The sequence below is a fragment of the Phyllobates terribilis genome, unplaced genomic scaffold (assembly GCF_046119375.1).
Source record: "Phyllobates terribilis strain yellow unplaced genomic scaffold, ASM4611937v1 Scaffold_13__5_contigs__length_258822181, whole genome shotgun sequence".
Taxonomy (NCBI): Eukaryota; Metazoa; Chordata; class Amphibia; order Anura; family Dendrobatidae; genus Phyllobates; species Phyllobates terribilis.
In genome coordinates, this window is record NW_027362773.1 from 249,030,520 (window position 1) to 249,055,602 (window position 25,083).

Consider the following 25,083-nt stretch of genomic DNA (forward strand, 5'->3'; position numbering starts at 1 on the left):
GCTGATTGTGGCAGATCAGGCCTCTCTAATCCCCAGCGATAAACTGATTGTGGCAGATACAGCCTCTCTAATCCCCAGCGATCAGCTGATTGCAGCAGATCCGGCCTCTCTAATCCTCAGTGACTGCTGATTGTGGCAGATCCGGCCTCTTTAATCCCCAGAAATCAGCTGATTGTGGCAGATCCGGCCTCTCTAATCCCCAGCGATCAGCTGATTGTGGCAGATCCGGCCTCTCTAATCCCCAGCGATTAGCTGATTGATGTAGATCTGACTTCTCTAATCCTCAGTGATCAGCTGATTGTGGCAGATCCGGCCTCTCTAAAACCCAGCGATTAGCTGATTGATGTAGATCTGACTTCACTAATCCTCAGTGATCAGCTGATTGTGGCAGATCCGGCCTCTCTAATCCCCAGCGATCAGCTGATTGCTGTAGATCTGACTTCTTTAGTTCCCAACGATCAGTTGATTACAGCAGATAAGGCCTCTCTAATGCCCAGCGATCAGCTGATAGTGGCAGATAAGGCCTCTCTAATACCCAGAGATCAGCTGATTGTGGCAGATCCGGCCTCTCTAATCCCCAGCGATCAGCTGATAGTGGCAGATCCGGCCTCTCTAATCCCTAGCGATCAGCTGATTGTTGCACATCCGGCCTCTCTAATCCCCATCGATCAGATAATTGTGGCAGATTCGAATTCTCTAATCCCCAGCGATCAGTTGATTGTGGCAGATCCGGCCTCTCTAATCCCCAGTGATTAGCTGATTGATGTAGATCTGACTTCTCTAATCCTCAGTGATCAGGTGATTATGGCAGATATAGCCTCTCTAAAACCCAGTGATTAGCTGATTGATGTAGATCTGACTTCTCTAATCCTCAGTGATCAGCTGATTGTGGCAGATCCGGCCTCTCTAATCCCCAGCGATCAGATTATTGCTGTAGATCTGACTACTCTAAACCTCAGTGATCTGCTGATTATGACAGATCGGGCCTCTATAATCCCCAGCAATCAACTGATTGCGGCAGATCCAACCTCTCTAATCCCCAGCGATCAGATAACTGTGGCAAACCAGGCCTCTCTAATCCCCAGCGATCAGCTGATTGTGGTAGATCCGACCGCTCTAATCCCCAGCGAGAAGATGATTGTGGCAGATCCGGCCTCTCTAATCCCCAGCAATCAGCTGTCACGCTGTCTCTGTATACTGGAGGTAGGGGGCCTAAGATGACCCTAAGCTGGGGCCCTGACTAGTCCCTCAACCTGGAGGTACTGTTAAAGGTACAGAGGTCCAGGCCGCCAGCGTAACCCCTACCTCCTGAGGATCCCTGCACCTAAGTAATCTAGTCCTGAGAAGGACCCCGATCACAACAAAAGGGGACAAGTAATAATATGCCCACACACAGTACTTAGACGAACGAGACAGTACAAGGGAAAAACCAAAACCACCTTGCATACAACAACTACACAACTACAACAGAGGGAACACCAACGGGAAAGGAGATAAATGATAAAGCGAGGAAGGGAAAAAACACTCCAAATACACTTATCTCAGAAACTCCAAACACCACGATCCGCTCTGTTAGTCTGAATGAAATGCTTTCACCGACACTTCCCAAACAGACCAGCAGGCATTTGAAGGAGTCTCACTACAGCAGTATTGATTGCAGCTGGGCGAGGCTGGACCTCGTCTAGCACAGAGAGAGAGAGAATTAACTCCCTCACTTCCGAAAAACACAAAGCACCAACAAGTCAGCTGCGAGAAGTCAGGCTGTGTACTCGTGACGATCTTCGTGGCGACACACCCGTGACATCAGCAGATTGTGGCAGATACGCCCACTCTAATCCACAGCGTTCAGTTGATTGTGGCAAATCCAGTTTCTCTAATCCCCAGCGATCAGTGGATTGTGGCAGATCCGGCATCTCGAATCCGCATCGATCAGATAATTGTGGCAGATTCGGCCTCTCTAATCCCCAGCGAACAGCTGATTGCGGCAGATCCGGCCTCTCTAATCCTTAGTGATCAGCTGATTGCGGCAGATCCGGTCTCTCTAATCCCCAGCGATCAGCTGATAGTGGCAGATCCGGTCTCTCTAATACCCAGAGATCAGCTGATTGTGGCAGATCCGGCCTCTCTAATCCCCAGCGATCAGAGGATTGTGGCAGATCCGGCTTCTCTAATCCCCAGCGATCAACTGATTGTGGCACATCTGGCCTCTCTAATCCTCTGTGATTGCTGATTGTGGCAGATCCAGCCTCTCTAATCCTCTGTGATTGCTGATTGTGGCAGATCAGGCCTCTCTAATCCCCAGCGATAAACTGATTGTGGCAGATACAGCCTCTCTAATCCCCAGCGATCAGCTGATTGCAGCAGATCCGGCCTCTCTAATCCTCAGTGACTGCTGATTGTGGCAGATCCGGCCTCTTTAATCCCCAGAAATCAGCTGATTGTGGCAGATCCGGCCTCTCTAATCCCCAGCGATTAGCTGATTGATGTAGATCTGACTTCTCTAATCCTCAGTGATCAGCTGATTGTGGCAGATCCGGCCTCTCTAAAACCCAGCGATTAGCTGATTGATGTAGATCTGACTTCTCTAATCCTCAGTGATCAGCTGATTGTGGCAGATCCGGCCTCTCTAATCCCCAGCGATCAGCTGATTGCTGTAGATCTGACTTCTTTAGTTCCCAACGATCAGTTGATTGCAGCAGATAAGGCCTCTCTAATGCCCAGCGATCAGCTGATAGTGGCAGATAAGGCCTCTCTAATACCCAGAGATCAGCTGATTGTGGCAGATCCGGCCTCTCTAATCCCCAGCGATCAGCTGATAGTGGCAGATCCGGCCTCTCTAATCCCTAGCGATCAGCTGATTGTTGCACATCCGGCCTCTCTAATCCCCATCGATCAGATAATTGTGGCAGATTCGAATTCTCTAATCCCCAGCGATCAGTTGATTGTGGCAGATCCGGCCTCTCTAATCCCCAGTGATTAGCTGATTGATGTAGATCTGACTTCTCTAATCCTCAGTGATCAGGTGATTATGGCAGATATAGCCTCTCTAAAACCCAGTGATTAGCTGATTGATGTAGATCTGACTTCTCTAATCCTCAGTGATCAGCTGATTGTGGCAGATCCGGCCTCTCTAATCCCCGGCGATCAGCTGATTGCTGTAGATCTGACTACTTTAATTCCCAGCTATCAGTTGATTGCAGCAGATCCGGCCTCTCTAATCCCCAGCGATCAGCTGATAGTGGCAGATCCGGCCTAATACCCAGAGTTCAGCTGATTGTGGCAGATCCGGCCTCTCTAATTCCCAGCGATCAGCTGATAGTGGCAGATCCGGCCTCTCTAATCCCTAGCGATCAGCTGATTGTGGCACATCCGGCCTCTCTAATCCCCATCGATCAGATAATTGTGGCAGATTCGACTTCTCTAATCCCCAGCGATCAGTTGATTGTGGCAGATCCGGCCTCTCTAATCCCCAGCGATCAGCTGATTGCTGTAGATCTGACTACTCTAATCCTCAGTGATCATCTGATTCTGGCAGATCCGGCCTCTCTAAACCTCAGTGATCTGCTGATTATGACAGATCGGGCCTCTATAATCCCCAGCGATCAACTGATTGTGGCAGATCCAACCTCTCTAATCCCCAGCGATCAGATAACTGTGGCAAACCAGGCCTCTCTAATCCCCAGCGATCAGCTGATTGTGGTAGATCCGACCGCTCTAATCCCCAGCGAGAAGATGATTGCGGCAGATCCGGCCTCTCTAATCCCCAGCGATCAGCTGATTGTGGCAGATACGGCCTCTCTAATCCCCAGTGATCAGCTGATTGTGGCAGATCCGGCCTCTCTAATCCGCAACGATCAGCTGATCGTGGCAGATCCGGCAACTCTAATCCCCAGCGATCAGATGATTGTGGCAGATCCGGCCTCTCTAATCCCCAGCGATCAGATGATTGTGGCAGATCCGGCCTCTCTAATCCCCAGCGATCAGCTGATTGTGGCAAATCCAGCTTCTCTAATCCTCAGCGATCAGCGGATTGTGGCAGATCCAGCCTCTCTAATCCCCATCGATCAGACAATTGTGGCAGATTCAAATTCTCTAATCCCCAGCGATCAGCTGATCGTGGCAAATCCGACTACTCTAATCCCCAGCGATCAGATGACTGTAGCAGACCAGGCCTCTCTAATCCTCAGCGATCAGCTGATTGTGGCAGATTCGGACGCTCTAATCCCCAGCGATCAGATGATTGTGGCACATCCAGCCTCTCTAGTGCCCAGCAATCACCTGATTGTGGCAGATCCGGCCTCTCTAATCCCCAGCGATCAGTTGATTGAGTCAGATCCATCTTCTCTAATCCCCAGTGATCACCTGATTGCAGCAGATGCGGCAATCAGATGATTATGGCAGATTTGACTTCTCTAATCCCCAGCGATCAGCTGATTATGGAAGATTTGACTACTCTAATCCCCAAAGATCATATGATTGTGGCAGACCAGGCCTCTCTAATCCCAAGCGATCAGCTGATTGTGGCAGAAACGGAGTCCCTAATCCCCAGCGATCAGCTGATTATGGAAGATTTGACTACTCTAATCCCCAAAGATCATATGATTGTGGCAGAGCAGGCCTCTCTAATCCCAAGCGATCAGCTGATTGTGGCAGAAACGGACTCCCTAATCCCCAGCGATCAGCTGATTATGGCAGATCCGGCCTCTCAAATCCCCAGCGATCAGGTGATTGTGGCAGATCCGGCCTCTCTAATCCCCAGCGATCAGATGATTGCTGAAGATCTGACTTCTCTAATCTCCAGCGATCAGCTGATTGTGGCAGATCTGGCCTCTCTAATCCCCAGCGATCAGCTGATTGTGGCAGATCCGGCCTCTCTAATCCTCAGTGATAGGCTGATTATGACAGATGCGGCCTCTCTAATCCCTAGCGATCAGCTGATTGCTGTAGATCTGACTTCTCTAATCCTCAGCGAACAGCTGATTGTGGCAGATCCGGACTCTCTAATCCCCAGCGATCAGCTGATTGCTGTAGATCTGACTTCTTTAATTCCCAGCGATCAGCTGATAGTGACAGATCCGGCCTCTCTAATACCCAGAGATCAGCTGATTGTGGCAGATCCGGCCTCTCTAATCCCCAGCGATCAGATGATTGTGGCAGATCCGGCTTCTCTAATCCTCAGCGATCAGATGATTGTGGAAGATCCGGGATCTCTAATCCCCAGCGATCAGATGATTGTGGCACATCCGGCCTCTCTAATCCCCAGTGATCAGTTGATTGTGGCAGATCCAGCTTCTCTAATCCCCAGCGATCACCTGATTGCAGCAGATGCGGCCTCTCTAATCCCCAGCGATCAGATGATTATGGCAGATTTGACTTCTCTAATCCCCAGCGATCAGCTGATTATGGAAGATCTGACTACTCTAATCCCCAAAGATCATATGATTGTGGCAGACCAGGCCTCTCTAATCCCAAGCGATCAGCTGATTGTGGCAGAAACGGACTCCCTAATCCCCAGAAATCAGATGATTGTGGCAGATACGGCCTCTCAAATCCCCAGCGATCAGCTGATTGTGGCAGATCCGGCCTCTCTAATCCCCAGCGATCAGCTGATTGCTGAAGATCTGACTTCTCTAATCTCCAGCGATCAGCTGATTGTGGCAGATCTGGCCTCTCTAATCCCCAGCGATCAGCTGATTGTGGCAGATCCGGCCTCTCTAATCCTCAGTGATAGGCTGATTATGACAGATGCGGCCTCTCTAATCCCTAGCGATCAGCTGATTGCTGTAGATCTGACTTCTCTAATCCTCAGCGAACAGCTGATTGTGGCAGAACCGGCCTCTCTACTCCACAGCGATCAGCTGATTGCTGTAGTTCTGACTTCTCTAATCTCCAGCGATCATCTGATTGTGGCATATCTGGCCTCTCTAATCCCCAGCGATCAGCTGATTGCTGTAGATCTGACTTCTTTAATTCCCAGCGATCAGCTGATAGTGACAGATCCGGCCTCTCTAATACCCAGAGATCCGCTGATTGTGGCAGATCCGGCCTCTCTAATCCCCAGCGATCAGATGATTGTGGCAGATCCGGCTTCTCTAATCCCCAGCGATCAGATGATTGTGGAAGATCCGGGATCTCTAATCCCAGCGATCAGCTGATTGTGGCACATCCGGCCTCTCTAATCCCCAGTGATCAGTTGATTGTGGCAGATCCAGCTTCTCTAATCCCCAGCGATCAGTTGATTGTGGCAGATCCGGCCTCTCTAAACCTCAGTGATCTGCTGTTTATGACAGATCCGGCCTCTCTAATCTCCAGCGAATAGCTGATTGCTGTAGATCTGACTTCTCTAATCCTCAGTGATCAGCTGATTGTGGCAGATCCGGCCTCTCTAAACCTCAGTGATCTGCTGATTATGACAGATCCGGCCTCTCTAATCCCCAGCGATCAGATAACTGTGGCAAACCAGGCCTCTCTAATCCCCAGCTATCAGCTGATTGTGGTAGATCAGACCGCTCTAATCCCCAGCTATCATCTGATTGTGGCAGATTTGGCTTCTCTAATCCCCAGCGATCAGATGATTGTGGCAGATCCGGCCTCTCTAATCCCCAGTGATCAGCTGATTGTGGCAGATCCGGCCTCTCTAATCCCCAGTGATCAGCTGATTGTGGCAGATACGGCCACTCTAATCTCCAGCGATCAGTTGATTGTGGCAAATCCAGCTTCTCTAATCCGCAACGATCAGCGGATTGTGGCAGATCCGGCCTCTCTAATCCCGAGCGATCAGATAATTATGGCAGGTTCGACTTCTCTAATCCTCAGCGATCAGCTGATTATGCAAATCCGACTATTCTAATCCCCAGCGATCAGCTGATTGTGGCAGATCCGGCTTCTCTAATCCCAAGTGATCAGCTGATAGTGGCAGATCCGGCCTCTCTAATTCCCAGCGATCAGCTGATAGTGGCACATCCGGCCTCTCTAATCCCCAGCGATCAGATGATTGTGGCAGATCCGACTACTCTAATCCCCAGCGATCAACTGATTGTGGCAGATCCGGCCTCTCTAATCCCCAGCGATCAGTTCATTGTGGCAAATCCAGCTTCTCTAATCCCCAGCGATCAGATGATTGTGGCAGATCCGGCCTCTCTAATCCCCAGCGATCAGCTGATTGTGGCAGATAAGGCCTCTCTAATCCCCATCGATCAGACAATTGTGGCAGATTCAAATTCTCTAATCCCCAGCGATCAGTTGATTGTGGCAAATCCGACTACTCTAATCCCCAGCGATCAGATGATTGTAGCAGACCAGGCCTCTCTAATCCCCAGCGATCAGCTGATTGTGGCAGATTCGGCCGCTCTAATCCCCAGCGATCAGCTGATTATGGCACATCCAGCCTCTCTAGTTCCCAGCAATCAGCTGATTGTGGCAGATCCGGCCTCTCTAATCCCCAGCGATCAGTTGATTGAGTCAGATCCATCTTCTCTAATCCCCAGTGATCACCTGATTGCAGCAGATGCGGCCTCTCTAATCCTCAGCGATCAGATGATTATGGCAGATTTGACTTCTCTAATCCCCAGCGATCAGCTGATTATGGAAGATCTGACTACTCTAATCCCCAAAAATCATATGATTGTGGCAGACCAGGCCTCTCTAATCCCCAGCGATCAGCTGATTGTGGCAGATCCGGCCTCTCTAATCCCAAGCGATCAGCTGATTGTGGCAGATCCGGCCTCTCTAATCCCAAGTGATCAACTGATAGTAGCAGATCCGGCCTCTCTAATTCCCAGCGATCAGCTGATAGTGGCACATCCGGCCTCTTTAATCCCCAGCGATCAACTGATTGTGGCAGATACTGCCTCTCTAATCCCCAGCGATCAGTTGATTGTGGCAAATCCAGCTTCTCTAATCCCCAGCGATCAGCGGATTGTTGCAGATCCGGCCTCTCTAGTCCCCATCGATCAGATAATTGTGGCAGATTCGACTTCTCTAATCCCCAGCGATCAGATGATTGTTGCAGACCAGGCCTCTCTAATCCCCAGAGATCAGCTGATAGTGGCAGATCCGGCCTCTCTAATCTCCAGTGATCAGCTGAGTGTGGCAGATCCGGCCTCTCTAATTCCCAGCGACCAAATAATTGTCGCAGATATGGCTTCTCTAATCCCCAGAGATCAGATGATTGTGGCAGGCCAGGCCTCTCTAATCCCCAGCGATCAGCTGATTGTGGCAGATACGGCCTCTCTAATCCCCAGCGATCATATGATTGCGGCAGATCTGGCAACTCTAATCCCCAGCGATCAGATGATTGCGGCAAATCCGGCCTCTCTAATCCCCAGCGATCAGCTGATTGCGGCAGATCCGGCCTCTCTAATCCCCAGCGATCAGTTGATTGCTGATGACGGCCATATCTAGGTATACGCTCCGCAGAGGACATGTCGCACTGGACGATTGTCCCCCCCATGTAATAATCCATGCACGTGCTGTCCCTGCCCCTCCGCCATGAAATGGTGTAATATAGAGACGGATTTATGACGTGAGACGACCACTTTTACCCCAGAAATCAGTTGCGTAATCCATGGCTGCGTTCTATCCTCCAGAGCAGCGCTCCCCTCTGGATTACGGATGAGGCTCCTCTCATGATTACTACCATTGTATCAGTCACTAACCTGTGGCTCCCCAGTTAATGCAGTACTACAACTCCCAGCATGCCCTCACTATCACATGTTGGGAATTGTAGTGCTGCAGCAGCTAACATTTCATTATAATCCTGGTAAATCTCTCCTCCATGACATACTGGAACGCCCAGAGACACAGCAGCAGGGGAAGCTCTCCTTAGTGCAATGTTTGGTCACCTACCCCAGAGAGCTGCACCCGGCACAGACACTAACTACGGCTTCTTTTTTCCTCTCAGGCCTTTTCTCTTTGCCCAGCGTCCATCCTGCAGCTCCCCAGCAACAGTTGCTACAGCCGTGACAGACGTCACTTCCGCTCGGAAGTCTAGTCTGTCTGTCAATAGGAACAGCTGCAGGCGGCGCGCGGCATGCCGGGAATGGTAGTTTCTTCTCGGTGGATACTTTCTAGAGCTAACGCTGAAGGGAACTACGCGCTCCACAATGCCCTGCGCGGAGATGGTGAGCGCGGCATGCCGGGAATAGTAGTTTCTTCTTTATTGATACGTTCTAGAACGAACGCCAAGGGAACTACGCGCCCCACAATGCCCTGCGCGCAGATGATTAGCGGCATGTGGGAAGCTAGCCGAGAGAAAGATGAAGCGCAGGGCAGCGAGTGACACAGAGAAGGAAGATAAGGTGTGTGGTCATATTCCTCACATATACATAGATATATACTCCTTTATTGTCATTTATCTCTTAGTAAAGGACAGTGTTCACATTGCAAACCGTTCATTAATAAATATATTCCTTAGACCTGATGAGGCTGGTGAACTGACATTAAAAAAATCCATGTCAGCATGGCTATATGTTCATTTAAAGGGATATTCCCATTTTCACTAGTGGGTGTTGTCAGGTTGAGCCTGTGAATATCAGCAATCGTGCAATTTACGGCCTATTAACGTTTTCAGAAGGTATTGAGATATTAACCCGTTTAATTTCTTTATATGATGTTGCCTTGGAGACCGACCACCGCTGCTAGACAGCAGAACATGTGCATTGCTTACCAGCTCTTCTGTTCAGCTTGTAAGCGCTGTTTCGAGTATGAAGCTCCTAATCTGAACAGCGCTAACAAGCCAGCGGTGGTCGATCGCCTAGGCAACGAGCTGTAAGCAAAGGAAAAGTGGTAATATCTCCAGAACGGCTGCAAATTTTAATAAGCAGCAAATTGCAAAGGTGCCTGTCCTTACATGTACTATCAGACTGTATCGTCCTGGGAAGATGGGGATAACACGTGAAGGAAGTTTACACATAGCCTGATTGACAGCTCCTAAGTGTCCCTCCTTCCTGCTGAGATCTCACACTGCTCAGTACAAGCTGCAGAGCTTAGTCAGGCCGGATGGGAGGAGAACGAATACGCTGCGACTCATTCTATAGCTGGGCTCATTAAATGCTCATTTTCGTATCTAAATTATACCGCAATTATAAACAGGGATTTTCAAAGTAAATATGTAAGTCTCATCAGGTCTAAGATCGATTTAATAATGTGCGCAGTTTGTGCTGCACAATCGAGTGATAGATGCATTTTAGATCATGTTCACATGTAGCATAAATGCTTCAGAAAATCTGCATTTAAAGGGAATCTGTCAGCAGGTTTTTGCTATGTAATGAGATCAGCATGATGTAGGGGCTGAGACCCTGATAATGGTGATGTGTCACTTACTGGGCTGTGTGTTGTAGTTTCAATCCAACCAGTGTTTTATCAGCAGATTATCACTAGAGGACTCGGTGTCATGTGCTAGTCAGGCTAATATATATTGTTAGATTGCTGTCGACGTGCTGAGTCGCAGGATGAAGCTGTCAAGTCACACAGTGATCGCTAACAATGGTGGAATTGCTTCTTTATTTCTCCATTCCTTCTAAAAATGTTATGTTTTAAATTCATAATATAATATTTGGACAAAAGTATTGGGGCACCCACACATTCCCCCTACAGCATACATGTCAAACTCTTGCCCATGACCCAAATCTGGCCCACGACAACAGAACCACCACCCCTTTGTGGGGCCATTATTCTGTGTGGAGGACTATGTGGGGCCATTATACTGTATGGAGGACTATGTGGGGCCATTATACTGTATGGAGGACTATGTGGGGCCCATTATACTGTATGGAGGACTATGTGGAGCCCATTATACTGTATGGAGGCCTATGTGGGGCCATTATACTGTATGGAGGCCTATGTGGGGCCCATTATACTGTATAGAGGCCTATGTGGGGCCCATTATTCTGTGTGGAGGACTACATGGGACCCATTATTCTGTGTGGAGGACTATGTGGGGCCATTATACTGTGTGGAGGACTATGTGGGGCCATTATACTGTATGGAGGACTATGTTACGCCATTATACTGTATGGAGGACTATGTTACGCCATTATACTGTATGGAGGACTATGTTACGCCATTATACTGTATGGAGGACTATGTTACGCCATTATACTGTATGGAGGACTATGTTACGCCATTATACTGTATGGAGGACTATGTTACGCCATTATACTGTATGGAGGACTATGTTACGCCATTATACTGTATGGAGGACTATGTTGCGCCATTATACTGTATGGAGGACTATGTTACGCCATTATACTGTATGGAGGACTATGTGGGCCATTATACTGTATGGAGGACTATGTGGAGCCATTATACTGTATGGAGGACTATGTTGCGCCATTATACTGTATGGAGGACTATGTGGAGCCATTATACTGTATGGAGGACTATGTGGAGCCATTATACTGTATGGAGGACTATGTGGAGCCATTATACTGTATGGAGGCCTATGTTGGGCCCATTATTCTGTATGGAGGCCTGTGTGGGGCCCATTACTCTGTATGGAGGCCAGTGTGGGGCCCATTACTCTGTATGGAGGCCAGTGTGGGGCCCATTACTCTGTATGGAGGCCAGTGTGGGGCCCATTACTCTGTATGGAGGCCAGTGTGGGGCCCATTACTCTGTATGGAGGCCTGTGTGGGGCCCATTATTCTGTATGGAGGCCTGTATGGGGCCCATTATTCTGTATGGAGGCCTGTATGGGGCCCATTATTCTGTATGGAGGCCTGTATGGGGCCCATTATTCTGTATGAAGGCCTGTGTGGGGCCCATTCTGTATGGAAGCCTGTGTTGGGCCCATTATTCTGTATGGGGCCCATTATTCTGTATGAAGGCCTGTGTGGGGCATTATTCTGTATGGGGCCCATTAGTCTGTATGGAGGCCTGTGTGGGGCCCATTAGTCTGTTTGGGGCCCATTATTCTGTATGGAGGCCTGTGTGGGGCCCATTATTCTGTATGGAGGCCTGTGTGGGGCCCATTACTCTGTATGGAGGCCTGTGTGGGGCCCATTATTCTGTGTGGGGCCCATTATTCTGTATGAAGGCCTGTGTGGGGCCCATTATTCTGTATGAAGGCCTGTGTGGGGCCCATTATTCTGTATGGAGGCCTGTGTGGGGGCCATTATTCTGTATGGGGCCCATTATTCTGTATGAAGGCCTGTATGGGGCCCATTATTCTGTATGAAGGCCTGTATGGGGCCCATTATTCTGTATGAAGGCCTGTGTGGGGCCCATTATTCTGTATGGAGGCCTGTGTGGGGCCCATTACTCTGTATGGAGGCCAGTGTGGTTGACCATTACTCTGTATGTAGGCCTGTGTGAAGCCCATTATTCTGTATGGAGGCCTGTGTGGGGCCCATTATTCTGTATGGAGGCCTGTGTGGGGCCCATTATTCTGTATGGAGGCCTGTGTGGGGCCCATTATTCTGTATGGAGGCCTGTGTGGGGCCCATTATTCTGTATGGAGGCCTGTGTGGGGCCCATTATTCTGTATGGAGGCCTGTGTGGGGCCCATTATTCTGTATGGAGGCCTGTGTGGGGCCCATTATTCTGTATGGAGGCCTGTGTGGGGCCCATTATTCTGTATGGAGGCCTGTGTGGGGCCCATTATTCTGTGTGGAGGCCTGTGTGGGGCCCATTGTTTTGTATGGAGGCCTGTGTGGGGCCCATTATTCTGTATAGAGGCCTGTGTGGGGCCCATTATTCTGTATAGAGGCCTGTGTGGGGCCCATTATTCTGTATGGAGGCCTGTGTGGGGCCCATTATTCTGTATGGAGGCCTGTGTGGGGCCCATTATTCTGTATGGAGGCCTGTATGGGGCCCATTATTCTGTATGAAGGCCTGTGTGGGGCCCATTATTCTGTATGGAGGCCTGTGTGGTTGCCCATTATTCTCTATGGAGGCCTGTGTGGTTGCCCATTATTCTCTATGGAGGCCTGTGTGGTTGCCCATTATTCTTTATGGAGGCCTGTGTGGGGCCCATTATTCTGTATGAAGGCCTGTGTGGGGCCCATTATTCTGTATGAAGGCCTGTGTGTTTGCCCATTACTCTGTATGGAGGCCTGTGTGGGGCCCATTATTCTGTATGGAGGTCTGTGGGGCCCATTACTCTGTATGGAGGCCTGTGTGGGGCCCATTATTCTGTATGGAGGTCTATGTGGGGCCCATTACTCTGTATGGAGGCCTGTGTGGTTGACCATTACTCTGTATGGAGGCCTGTGTGGTTGACCATTACTCTGTATGGAGGCCTGTGTGGTTGACCATTACTCTGTATGGAGGCCTGTGTGGTTGACCATTACTCTGTATGGAGGCCTGTGTGGGGCCCATTATTCTGTATGGAGGCCTATGTGGGGCCCATTACTCTGTATGGAGGCCTGTGTGGTTGACCATTACTCTGTATGGAGGCCTGTGTGGTTGACCATTACTCTGTATGGAGGCCTGTGTGGTTGACCATTACTCTGTATGGAGGCCTGTGTGGGGCCCATTACTCTGTATGGAGGCCTGTGTGGTTGCCCATTACTCTGTATGCTGGTTGGACTGCGACTTTGTCCAAGATTTTCATTTTGTCCCTCTGTGTATTTGAGTTTGACATCCCTGCCCCATAGTTAACACCCATAGACATTAATATGAAGTTGGTGCTTTTTTTTTACAACATCCAGTCTTCTTTCTACAAGATTTTGGAGGTGTATGTGGGATTTCTCTAATAATCCCCCACGACAGCACAAAGGAGGATGTAACCCCACCCTAATATGGTCAGGAAATACGAAGAGGTTTAAATAGCCCCTCCCACATCCTCCCTCTAGTGTTATTTCCTGTCCCTATCAGGGATGAAGAGGTCATCCCCGGTGTGCTGGGCCGGCGACAGGGACTGGGGGAAAGCTACTAGCCGGGCAGCGGAGGATCGAGCGGTCTTTACCTCTCCTCCTCAGGGCGCTGCTCCCGTCTCCTCCGGATTCGGGACCCCCTCCTGCCGTCCGCGCTCTCGGGCAAGGTCTGCAGGATCTTCTGACCGGAGGCCTCTCTGAGCCCTCCGGTCCATCTCCTCCTCCTCTCCCCCTCTGGATGCACGAACGATGCCGGCTCCATGATGTGGAGCGCACACCGCGGCGCCGAAAGTTTATCATGGTTACCAGCCTGATCGCTGCTCCCGCTGGTCACACACAGCGATGTGTGCTGACCAGCGGGAGAGCAACGACCAAAAAATGGTCCAGGACACTTTGCAGCGATCAGCGACCTCACAGCAGGGGCCTGATCGTTGCAAAGTGTCACACATAGCGAAATCGCTGGTGAGGTCGCTGTTGCGTCACCAAAACCGTGACACAGCAGCAATCTCGCTAGCAATCTCGCTATGTGAGATGGGGGCATTAATGGTGGAGATAAAGGGGATTGTACGTCAGGAGATCAAATCCTCCTTAGCCTCGGTCACTCTCCCTACGCCCTCACCTAGTCAGGGTTCTACACCCTCAGCAGCCAAAAAGAGGAAGATAAGCCTGCCAGAGGGAGGGGAGGAAGACTCTCAAGAGGAGATGTATATCTCGGAAGATCTTCCAGAGGAAGGTGAACTAAGTCCAACCCCTGATAACTCCCAACGAGAGAGATATTACTTTCCATCAGATAGCTTGGAGGAACTCCTCATGGCAGTAAAGAGAACTATGGAGGTCGAGGAAGAAAAAGTGCCCCAAATGGTACAGGATCAGATGTTTGGGGGGCTACGTTCCAGGAAAAAATTGGTGTTCCCTATACACCAGAGTATTAGGGACTTAGTCTTAGAGGAGTAGGAATCTCCAGAAAAGAGACTAAATACCCCTACAGAGTTAAGGGATAGGTTTCCTGTAGACAATGAGACAGCAGAATGCTGATCTGAAGTCCCAAGAGTGGCTATACAAATTGCACGAGTAGCAAAGAAAACCACACTGCCCTTTGAAGATTCTTCTCAATTAAAAGACCCCTTGGAACGCAAAAAGGAGGGACTACTCAGAAAATCCTGGGAGACCTCGGCAACACTATTAAGCACCAACGCAGTCTCTACGGGCGTAGCTCGATCAATGGCTCGTTGGCTAGATCAACTGGAGGAACACCTAGTTTCAGGCACCCCCAGAGAAGATATCTTGGCATCCCTACCGCTTCTACAGAAAGCTACTGGGTTTTTAGCAGACGCCTCTGCAGAATCCGTGAGAGTGGCAGCAAGAGCATCCGGGCTATCAAACTCTGTAAGAAGGGCCGTATAGTTGAAATCCTGGAATGGCGATGTGGCATCAAAAATGAACTTGTGTTCCATCCCCTTTAAGGGGAAATACATGTTCAGGCCAGCCCTAGATGATTTTCTAGAGAAGGCCTCAGACAAGAAGAAGGCCCTTCCGGAACCTAGGAATGTGAGGAAGAGGCCTTTTCGTCCCTCCCAAGAGCAGAGCCCTCAATATAGGGGTAAAGGCAAAACAGGATGATGGAGCTACCCAAAAGGTAGAGGAGGCAAAAATCTTTTTCTCTCCCAAAACCAACGTCAGAACAGACCATGACGTCAGGACAGTCAGGGGCCGCATCTCAAATTTTCTCCCTCAGTGGAAAGAAATCTTCTCAGACCCATGGGTCCTGAGGGTTGTCGAGTTCGGAGTAAAAATAAATTTCTCCTCCTATCCAGAGAGGATAAGGTTAACACCGCTCTCCTCTCAGAGTCGTCAGGCCACCCTGATATCCGGTCTTACAGACCTATTGTCCTCAGGGGTGATATCCCAGGTTCCTACAAGAGAGATAGGCACAGGACATTATTCCAGACTCTTCCTAATAAAAAAAACAAATGGCTCACACCGAGTTATAATCAATCTAAGGCCACTGAATCAGTGTATCCACTACCAACGATTAAAGATGGAATCCATCAGGTCGACGGTCCCCCTGATAGGACTGGACCATGTCATGGCCACAATCGACCTCCAGGATGCATATTACCACATCCCCATACATCCATTTCACAGGAGTTCCTAAGATTCGCAGTGGCTCAGGGGGATCAAATAGTCCATTATCAATTCAATGTTCTCCCATTTGGAATTTTATCAGCCCTGCGAATATTTACAAAAGTCATGGCAGAAGTCATGGCTTATATCAGGGGTCAGAACATTTCAATAGTACCGTACCTTGACGACCTGTTATTAATCGGTCCCTCAGTACCAGTACTCCGAGAACATCTACAGTTGACAACTCAGATCCTATCGTCTCTGGGCTGGTTAGTGAACCATAAAAAATCAGATATGGTTCCCTCCATGACAAAAACATTTCTAGGAGTACTATTGGATTCCCACAGCCAGATGTCATTCCTGCCCAAACAAAAACAGGTCATGATAAAAGCAAAAATCAATGTCCTAAGGAGCAGAAGATCAGTATTATTAAGAGACGCCATGTCTGTCCTCAGGTCTATGACATCCTGTATTCAGATGGTAGCCTGGGCTCAGGCGCATACCCGAACACTACAGACCTACATCCTTACAAATTGGGACGGATACTCACGGTCTCTGAACAGGAGAATCCCTATACCACCACGAGTAAGGACCTCTCTATTCTGGTGGCTGAACGGAAAATATCTGGACAGAGGAGTACCATAGATCCAGAATCTGCTGGTAACCATAAAGGTGGATGCCAGCGAAAAGGGATGGGGGGCCATGGTCTCCCAAGAGCTATTCCAGGGTATATGGACCAAAGAGGTGAGCCAACGCTCATCAAATTTCAGAGAACTCAGAGCAGCAGAGCCTCTGGTCCAGAAATCTCACATTCAGATATTTTCAGACAATATCACCACGGTAGCCCACCTACGTCATCAAGGGGGCACAAGATACGAAAGCTTAAAAGCAATCTCCGCAAGAATATTCTCCTGGGCCGAAGAACATCTTCTATCCTTGTCGGCTCTTCATATCAAAGGTTCAGTCAGTATCCAGGGCGACTTCTTAAGCAGAACAAAGATTCATCCAGGAGAGTGGAGCCTAAACCCAGACGTCTTCCAGATGTTAGTCGAGAAAAGGGGCTATCCAGAGGTAGATCTCTTCGCCGGACACCAGAACGCGAAAGTACCTCAATATTTCTCCCTGGATTCGCTTACAAATGGGAATTCAAAGTAGCGTAAGCCTTTCCCCCACTACCTATCCTTTCAAAAACCTTACAGAAGATAAGGACCGAAGGGACCAGAGTAATCCTAGTGGCCCCTCGCTGGCCAAAAAGAAGTTGGTTCGGAATGTTAACCAGTCTGAGTGTGGAGAACCCTCTAATCCTTCCTCCCATCAAGGATCTCCTTCTCCAGGGACCGATTTACCATCCAGATCCCGAGAGACTACACCTAACTGCCTGGCTTCTGAATTCCTGATATTAAAAACAAGAGGCCTCTCAGAGAAAGTCATCAAAACTCTCCAGAAGAGCAGGAAACCTGTAACGAACACCATTTACCATAAGATCTGGAAAACCTTCTTAAGGTGGTGTGCACCCACTTGCCCAGACCCTTATAGGGCTGATGTGGCTCAGATTCTAGATTTTACAAGAAGGTCTGGACAAAGGTCTCAGACCTAGTACTCTTAAGGTCCAGGTAGCGGCGTTAAGTTCATACTTTGATCAAAGATTAGCGGAACATCAGTGGGTGAGAAGATTTATGACAGCAGCCACCCGCATCCACCCTAGAGTAACGGACCTGGTTCCCCCCTGGGACCTTAACATTGTTCTGAAAGGGTTAACCCTTCCACCCTTTGAGCCCTTATCAACCATAAGACTAGACAGGCTGACCTGGAAAACTGCTTTCCTGGTGGCAATAACTACAGCCAGAAGAGTGTGTGAACTACAGGCCCTTTCGGTCAACGAACCCTACTTGAGAATCCTGGAAGACCGTCTAATTTTCCAACTTGACCCTTCATTTCTACCTAAGGTGGTCTCAAATTTCCACAGATCTCAGGAGGTAATCCTTCCATCTTTTTGTGACAACCCAAAAGACAATAAAGAGATGGAATTCCACGTTCTGGACGTTCGGAGAATAGTACTGCACTATCTTCAGGAAACAGAAGAAGGAAGGAAAGACAAGAACGAATTTGTCCATACACAAGGTCCAAACAGAGGAAAGAAAGCAGCAAAATCTACAATAGCCAACTGGATTAAGAGGGCGATTACGGAGGCTTACCAGATCCAGGATCTACCTCCTCCAGCAAAGCTCAAGGCCCATTCTACAAGGGTGATATGTCTCCTGGGCTGAAAAAGCCAGCACATCCATCGAACAGATTTGCAGAGCTGCCACATGGTCCTCAATTCATACTTTTCTCCAAACACTACAGACTAGACCTAATGTCTGTTGGAGATTTAGCCTTCGGAAGGAAGATCCTTCAGGCTATTGTCCCTCCCTAGAATATCTTTGGTATACCTCCTGTGTGCTGTCCTGGGGGTTATTAGAGAAAATAGAATTAGACTTACCGGTAATTCGGTTTCTAATAACCCACCACGACAGCACGGGTAATTCCCTCCCCCTCGCTTATTGTTTCTACGACAGCTTGATCAGTAGAAATAAAAATTAATTTGAAGCATCTATAGTCTTGTGGTCCTTTGTAATAACACTGGAGGGAGGATGTGGGAGGGGCTATTTAAACCTCTTCGTATTTCCTGTCCCTATTAGGGTGGGGTTACATCCTCCTGTGTGTTGTCGTGGTGGGTTATTAGAAACCGAATTATCGGTAAGTCTAATTCTATTTTTTTGCCCCTTCATCCAGAAGAGCATTTTTGGGGTCAGACTCTGATGTTGGGTAGAGGTCTGGGTCACAATCTCTGGTCTAGTATATCCCAAATGTGTTGGATGGGGTTGAGGTCTGAGCTCTCTGCGGCCGGTCATTTTATTCATCCAACCATGTCTGTATGGACCATGCTGTGTGCCACTGGGGCACAGTCATGAGGAACAGAAAACGGTCTTGCCCAAACGGTTCACACAAAATTAGAAGTTACAATTGTCCAAAATTTTAAGATTTCCCTTCATTAGAACTAAGGGGCTGAAGCCGACTCCTGAAAAACGTCCCCATAGCTTCATGCCTCCTTCACCAAACGTTACTGCGAGCAAAATGCAGATGGGGGTAATGTTCTCCAGGCATTTACCAAACCCCGACTCCTCCATCAGACAGGGCAAGGTGAAGCCGCTGGGGACTAGTCTCCAGTGCGGCTCGGTCCCCGGCGACCATTAAACTATGTTTTTCTCTGAAATGCCGCAGTATTTCAGACTTAAAACAGATTTGGCTGGACTCATGCAACCGCTGTGTTTTTTTTTTTTTTTTTCTTTCCTTTCTCTACTGAGCATACGTTGGTTGTCTATTCCGACACATGCTCCGTATGCGCTCCGTGCTTCTTTGAATGCACAGTGACAGTGCGCTCCCTTGCCGGCTCTGAAGAGAAGTGATGAGTCAACAAGAGAGCGCACCGTCACTGTGCATTCAAAGGAATTTAGAGCAGGGAGCCCATACTGAGCATGTGTCGGAATTGACAACCAACGCATGCTCAGTATAGATGGAACTAGCCCGGCCCCTGAAATGAACGCCACTGATGTCTTCTGAAGAGAAGTGACGAGCCGGCAAGAGAGCGCACTGTCAGTGAAAAGGAGAGAATGAGGCGAGTAGGGAGAGTAGAGACTAGCACAGCCCCCAAAACAGACATCACTGATGACAATGTGTTTCGTTTGCTGGGCTGATCTCTGTTCTCACTGCTGCTCACTGATGATGCTTCATTTCAGGGTGGGGATAGTCTATGTGGTAGTGACTGTAGCACCGGCTTCCCTGATGACATCCCATTTGTGGATTCTCAAATGAAATGTGATCTGAAAAAAAAAAGCAGACAGGAATAAAAGAGTAAAGGGGTAACAGTAAGAAAGTTTTAACCAAAGTAAATTAGAAAAGTGATTACAAAAGTGATGCTTCATTTCAGGGTGGGGACAGTCTCTGTGGAGGTGAGTGCAGCCCCGGCTTCCCTGATGTCTCTTTTTGAGATTCTCAAATGAAATGTCATTTGAAAAAAAGAAAAAGTAGACCGGAAAAAAAAGAATAGAGAGGGAACAGTAAGAAATTTTTAATTATAAAATAAATTAGAAAAGTGATTACATAAAAATAACCCTTGGTTTTGGACCACGCCTTTAAAATGAGTCATGTGGTGCCCCTCATTTATGCATCGGAAGTCATCATATAACTCTGAAAAAATAATACTAAGGAACAGGACACCTGCCCACGTGTCGAAGTGGACACTTGCATGATACCTACCATATGGGCAAGCATTTTATCACAAAGGCATTGGGAACCTCCGATGCTGACGTGAGTGGTGCTGGATAACCCCTTTAAAGGGAACTGGCCACAAATTTGCCACAAGTCATTCACCTGCACCCTTTGCAGCTGTAATTTATGGAACTTTCACCATTGTGATGTCACTGCAACAACTCCACCTGTGACATCATCACCAATTCTGGAACCTATCGGTGCCCATTGTGATGTCACCACGTGACCTGGTGCCCTGCAGGGGACGCCAGCGCACCCCATAATCTGCCTCTTTTGCCTATGATTCCATGTTTTTCCTTAACTGTGGGAGACATAGTGCCACGTACTAAGATATATGCTGCTCGCTGACACGTCCCTTTCTGCTGCTCTTGTCTCAATAACAGGGTCATAAATATACACTAATAATATTGCTGCTTTAATGCATTCGTGAAGTAGATTTTGGTCACCTTTACCCTCATCTAATCAAAGCTGTTACCTAGAGGCGACCATTTATCTCCCGCTCCCATAATAATTATTATTTCTTATTTGCAGCGGTAAAGGTATATACTTCATATGTGCGGGAGCTTGTAACATTGAAACGAGGTATTGATCCAGGCCCCGGTGTGATTTCTCCTTGGCCCGCTGTCAATAACATTTTGGAATCACATAGTACTGTGGTTGACCTCGCTTTTTTATATACTTGTTCTCCTTTGTGCTCTGAATTATGGGGAAGAAAATCTGGAATTATTTTTTAGCTCTTGATCATAAGTTTTTTTTTCCAAAGATTGTTTTACACTCTGATTTATCTTGCATGGTATATTATATTCTTATAATACACTATTACATATTTATTTTTGTCCTTTTTCATGGCATCATGGGGTACATTGACTCCCTAATGGTTATTAAAGGGGTATTTCAGCCTATATAAATTGGCACGCCTGTGATACAGTAGTTGAACGGAGCGGCCTGTTTTTTTTTTAATCTGCCATACGGTTCCAGAGATATGGGCCTTTTTATTTGATGCAAATGTTTATGATCTTTAGCAAGAGGGCGTGGACCACAGGATAATAATGAAGAGCAGACTGAGGACATGCCCCCCCCCCAAGGAGCCCGTGACCCATGTCCCGCCCCCTTCCCCGGAGGATCCTGTGACCCATGTCCTCCCTCCCCCCGAGGAGCTTATGACCCATGTCCCCCCTCCCCCTCAAGGAGCCGGTGACCCATGTCCCCCCCCCCCCCCGAGGAGCCTGTGAACCGCGCGCCCCCCTCTCCCCGAGGAGCCTGTGAACCGCGCCCCCCTCTCCCCGAGGAGCCTGTGAACCGCGCCCCCCTCTCCCCGAGGAGCCTGTGAACCGCGCCCCCCTCTCCCCGAAGAGCCTGTGAACCGCGCCCCCCTCTCCCGAAGAGCATGTGAACCGCGCCCCCCTCTCCCCGAGGAGCATGTGAACCGCGCCCCCCCCCCCCGAGGAGCCTGTGAACTGCGCCCCCTTCATAAAGACTGTCACTAAATAAAAAGGCTCGTATCTTAAAAAAAGAAACAGGGATTACTCTTACTAAAATAAGAGCACATGCTTTTGACCTGGTAACAGGTCCTCTTCAAAGGGAACCTGTCATATCCCCAAACGCTGTTAACCTGCATATATGGGGTTAAGCTGCAGGCTACAGTGTTGTCCAGCCTCCTGTAAATTGTGACGTGCATTTTGCATTATGTCCCCCTGAGTCAGTACTTTGTAGGACCACCTTTTGCTGCAATTACTGCTACAGTCTTTTGGGGTCTGTCTCTACCAGTTTTCCACATCTAGAGATGATATTTTTGCCCATTCTTTGCTAACTCGCTTCAGCTCAGTGAGATTAGATGGAGGCATCTGTGAACAGCAATTTTTGACTCTTGCCATGGATTCTAAATGGGATTTCGATCTGGACTGTGACTGGGACATTCACACCATCCATTCATTGTAGCTCTGGCTGTATGTTTTGAGACGTTGTCCTGCTGGAAGGTGAACCTCCACCCCATCGTCAAGTCTTTTTCCTCCAGGATTGCCCTATATCCATCCTTTATTAATTTTCCCATCAACTCTGACCAGCTTCCCTGTCCCTGCTGAAGAAAAGCCTTTATACAGCATGATGCTGCCACCACCATTTTTGACGGTGGGGATGCTGTTTTCAAGGTGCTGCATAGTGTCAGTTTTCTGCCACACATTTAGCCCAAAAAGATCTACTTTGGTCTCATCTGACCAGAGCACCTTCTTCCACATCCTCGCTGTGTCCCCTACATGGCTTTTTGCAAACTGTAATCAAGACTTCTTATGGTTTGCTTTAAAATGTGTGTGTGTGTGTGTGTATATATATTTGTGTGTATGTGCGTGTGTGTATATATATATATATAATATATATATACATACAGTACAGACCAAAAGTTTGGACACACCTCATTTAAATATTTTTCTGTATTTTCATGACTTTGAAAATTGTACATTCACACTGAAGGCATCAAAACTATGAATTAACACATGCGGAATTATATACTATAAAAGTGTGAAACAACTGAAAATATGTCTTATATTGTAGGTTCTTCAAAGTAGCCACCTTTTGCTTTGATGACTGCTTTGCACACTCTTGGCATTCTCTTGATAAGCTTCAAGAGGTAGTCACCGGAAATAGTTTTCACTTCACAGGTGTGCCCTGTCAGGTTTAATAAGTGGGATTTCTTGCCTTATAAATGGGGTTGGGACCATCAGTTGTGTTGTGCAGAAGTCTGGTGGATACACAGCTGATAGTCCTACTGAATAGACTGTTAGAATTTGTATTATGGCAAGAAAAAAGCAGCTAAGTAAAGAAAAACGAGTGGCCATCATTACTTTAAGAAATGAAGGTCAGTCAGTCCGAAAAATTGGGAAAACTTTGAAAGTGTCCCCAAGTGCAGTTGCAAAAACCATCAAGCGCTACAAAGAAACTGGCTCACATGAGGACCGCCCCAGGAAAGGAAGACCAAGAGTCACCTCTGCTTCTGAGGATAAGTTTATCCGAGTCAGCAGCCTCAGAAATCGCAGGTTAACAGCAGCTCAGATTAGAGACCCGGTCAATGCCACACAGAGTTCTAGCAGCAGACACATCTCTTCAACAACTGTTAAGAGGAGACTTTGTGCAGCAGGCCTTCATGGTAAAATAGCTGCTAGGAAACCACTGCTAAGGACAGGCAACAAGCAGAAGAGACTTGTTTGGGCTAAAGAACACAAGGAATGGACATTAGACCAGTGGAAATCTGTGCTTTGGTCTGATGAGTCCAAATTTGAGATCTTTGGTTCCAACCACCGTGTCTTTGTGCGACTCAGAAAAGGTGAACGGATGGACCCTACATGCCTGGTTCCCACCATGAAGCATGGAGGAGGAGGTGTGATGGTGTGGGGGTGCTTTGCTGGTGACACTGTTGGGGATTTATTCAAAATTGAAAGCATACTGAACCAGCATGGCTACCACAGCATCTTGCAGCGGCATGCTATTCCATCCGGTTTGAGTTTAGTTGGACCATCATTTATTTTTCAACAGGACAATGACCCCAAACACACCTCCAGGCTGTGTAAGGGCTATTTGACCAAGAAGGAGAGTGATGGGGTGCTACGCCAGATGACCTGGCCTCCACAGTCACCAGACCTGAACCTAATCGAGATGGTTTGGGGTGAGCTGGACAGCAGAGTGAAGGCAAAAGGGCCAACAAGTGCTAAGCATCTCTGGGAACTCCTTCAAGATTGTTGGAAGACCATTTCCGGTGACTACCTCTTGAAGCTCATCAAGAGAATGCCAAGAGTGTGCAAAGCAGTCATCAAAGCAAAAGGTGGCTACTTTGAAGAACCTAGAATATAAGACATATTTTCAGTTGTTTCACACTTTTTTGTTAAGTATATAATTCCACATGTGTTAATTCATAGTTTTGATGCCTTCAGTGTGAATGTACAATTTTCATAGTCAAGAAAATACAGAAAAATCTTTAAATGAGAAGGTGTGTCCAAACGTACTGTGTGTGTATATATATAATCTCAATATAAATATATATATATATATATCTCAATATATTACACAGACTCACATTATTTATATTTATAATGTATGGTATATGTAATAAATAAAATATATACATGTGTGTGTGTGTATGTGTGTGTGTGTATATATGTATATATATATATATATATATATATATATATATATATATATATACACACATATTTATTAGAGTACGGAGGTGATCTGGCCTTGACATGGGTCATGGCTTAATTATAGCAAACATGACTCCCAGGCTCCTTAGGGCAAATCATTCTCATCTGTGCTCCTCAAACAAGATATTTGCCACCAAGTTTCCCCTCCGGTGAAGGGTAAATGGCTCATCTGCGGAACAAGCGAAGCCGGCTGCCCTAGGCACATTCACTGACTGCTGCTCCGGCGGTGCGGGCTCCGGTTCGGAGGCTTGTATCTTCTCGTGTAGGGGGAACATGACATATTTTCGCTCCTGGATAGAAAGTAAAGTCGTCTATTGGAGATAACGGGATTAAGTCATTGCAAGGTTGTACTGTCAAATAGGAATCAATAGTTCTGTAAAACGGGAATCAAAGACTTTGAAAGAAGCAAAGTCCTTTTAGCCCTTCCGGTATTAGCCGCTTGGGGTTTCCTGCTGAAAGCATCATCTCGGATAACAGCGCCACGTTATTAGTCCGTGCAGGATTTTATAGGGTCATGTTCCCAAATTTGTCCGTATAACCTTATTCACACATTGCAGATTTCATCAGTAGTTTGCACTTTGATTAGTTAAAGGGGTTTTCCTCTTTTGGAAAAAAAAAATCATGCTTGATGTAATAAAAAT

General features: G+C 47.8%; 2 protein-coding genes across 5 annotated transcripts in view; one reads left to right on the forward strand and one right to left on the reverse strand.

Annotated features, from left to right (window-relative positions):
* The window catches only part of RPGRIP1L (RPGRIP1 like), a 148,884-nt gene extending 139,885 nt beyond the window's left edge, over window positions 1-8,999 (reverse strand). For both annotated transcript variants that reach the window (XM_073659380.1, XM_073659381.1), the window contains exon 1: window positions 8,848-8,999. The gene's annotated coding sequence lies outside the window, so the exon portion shown is untranslated. The remainder of the gene's footprint in view (window positions 1-8,847) is intronic.
* Window positions 9,000-9,148: 149 nt separating this feature from the next.
* Window positions 9,149-25,083, forward strand: part of FTO (FTO alpha-ketoglutarate dependent dioxygenase) — a 289,914-nt gene continuing 273,979 nt past the window's right edge. For all 3 annotated transcript variants that reach the window (XM_073659382.1, XM_073659383.1, XM_073659384.1), the window contains exon 1: window positions 9,149-9,299. In XM_073659382.1, coding sequence (XP_073515483.1) covers window positions 9,258-9,299 — 42 coding nt within the window. In that variant the 5' untranslated portion in view covers window positions 9,149-9,257. The remainder of the gene's footprint in view (window positions 9,300-25,083) is intronic.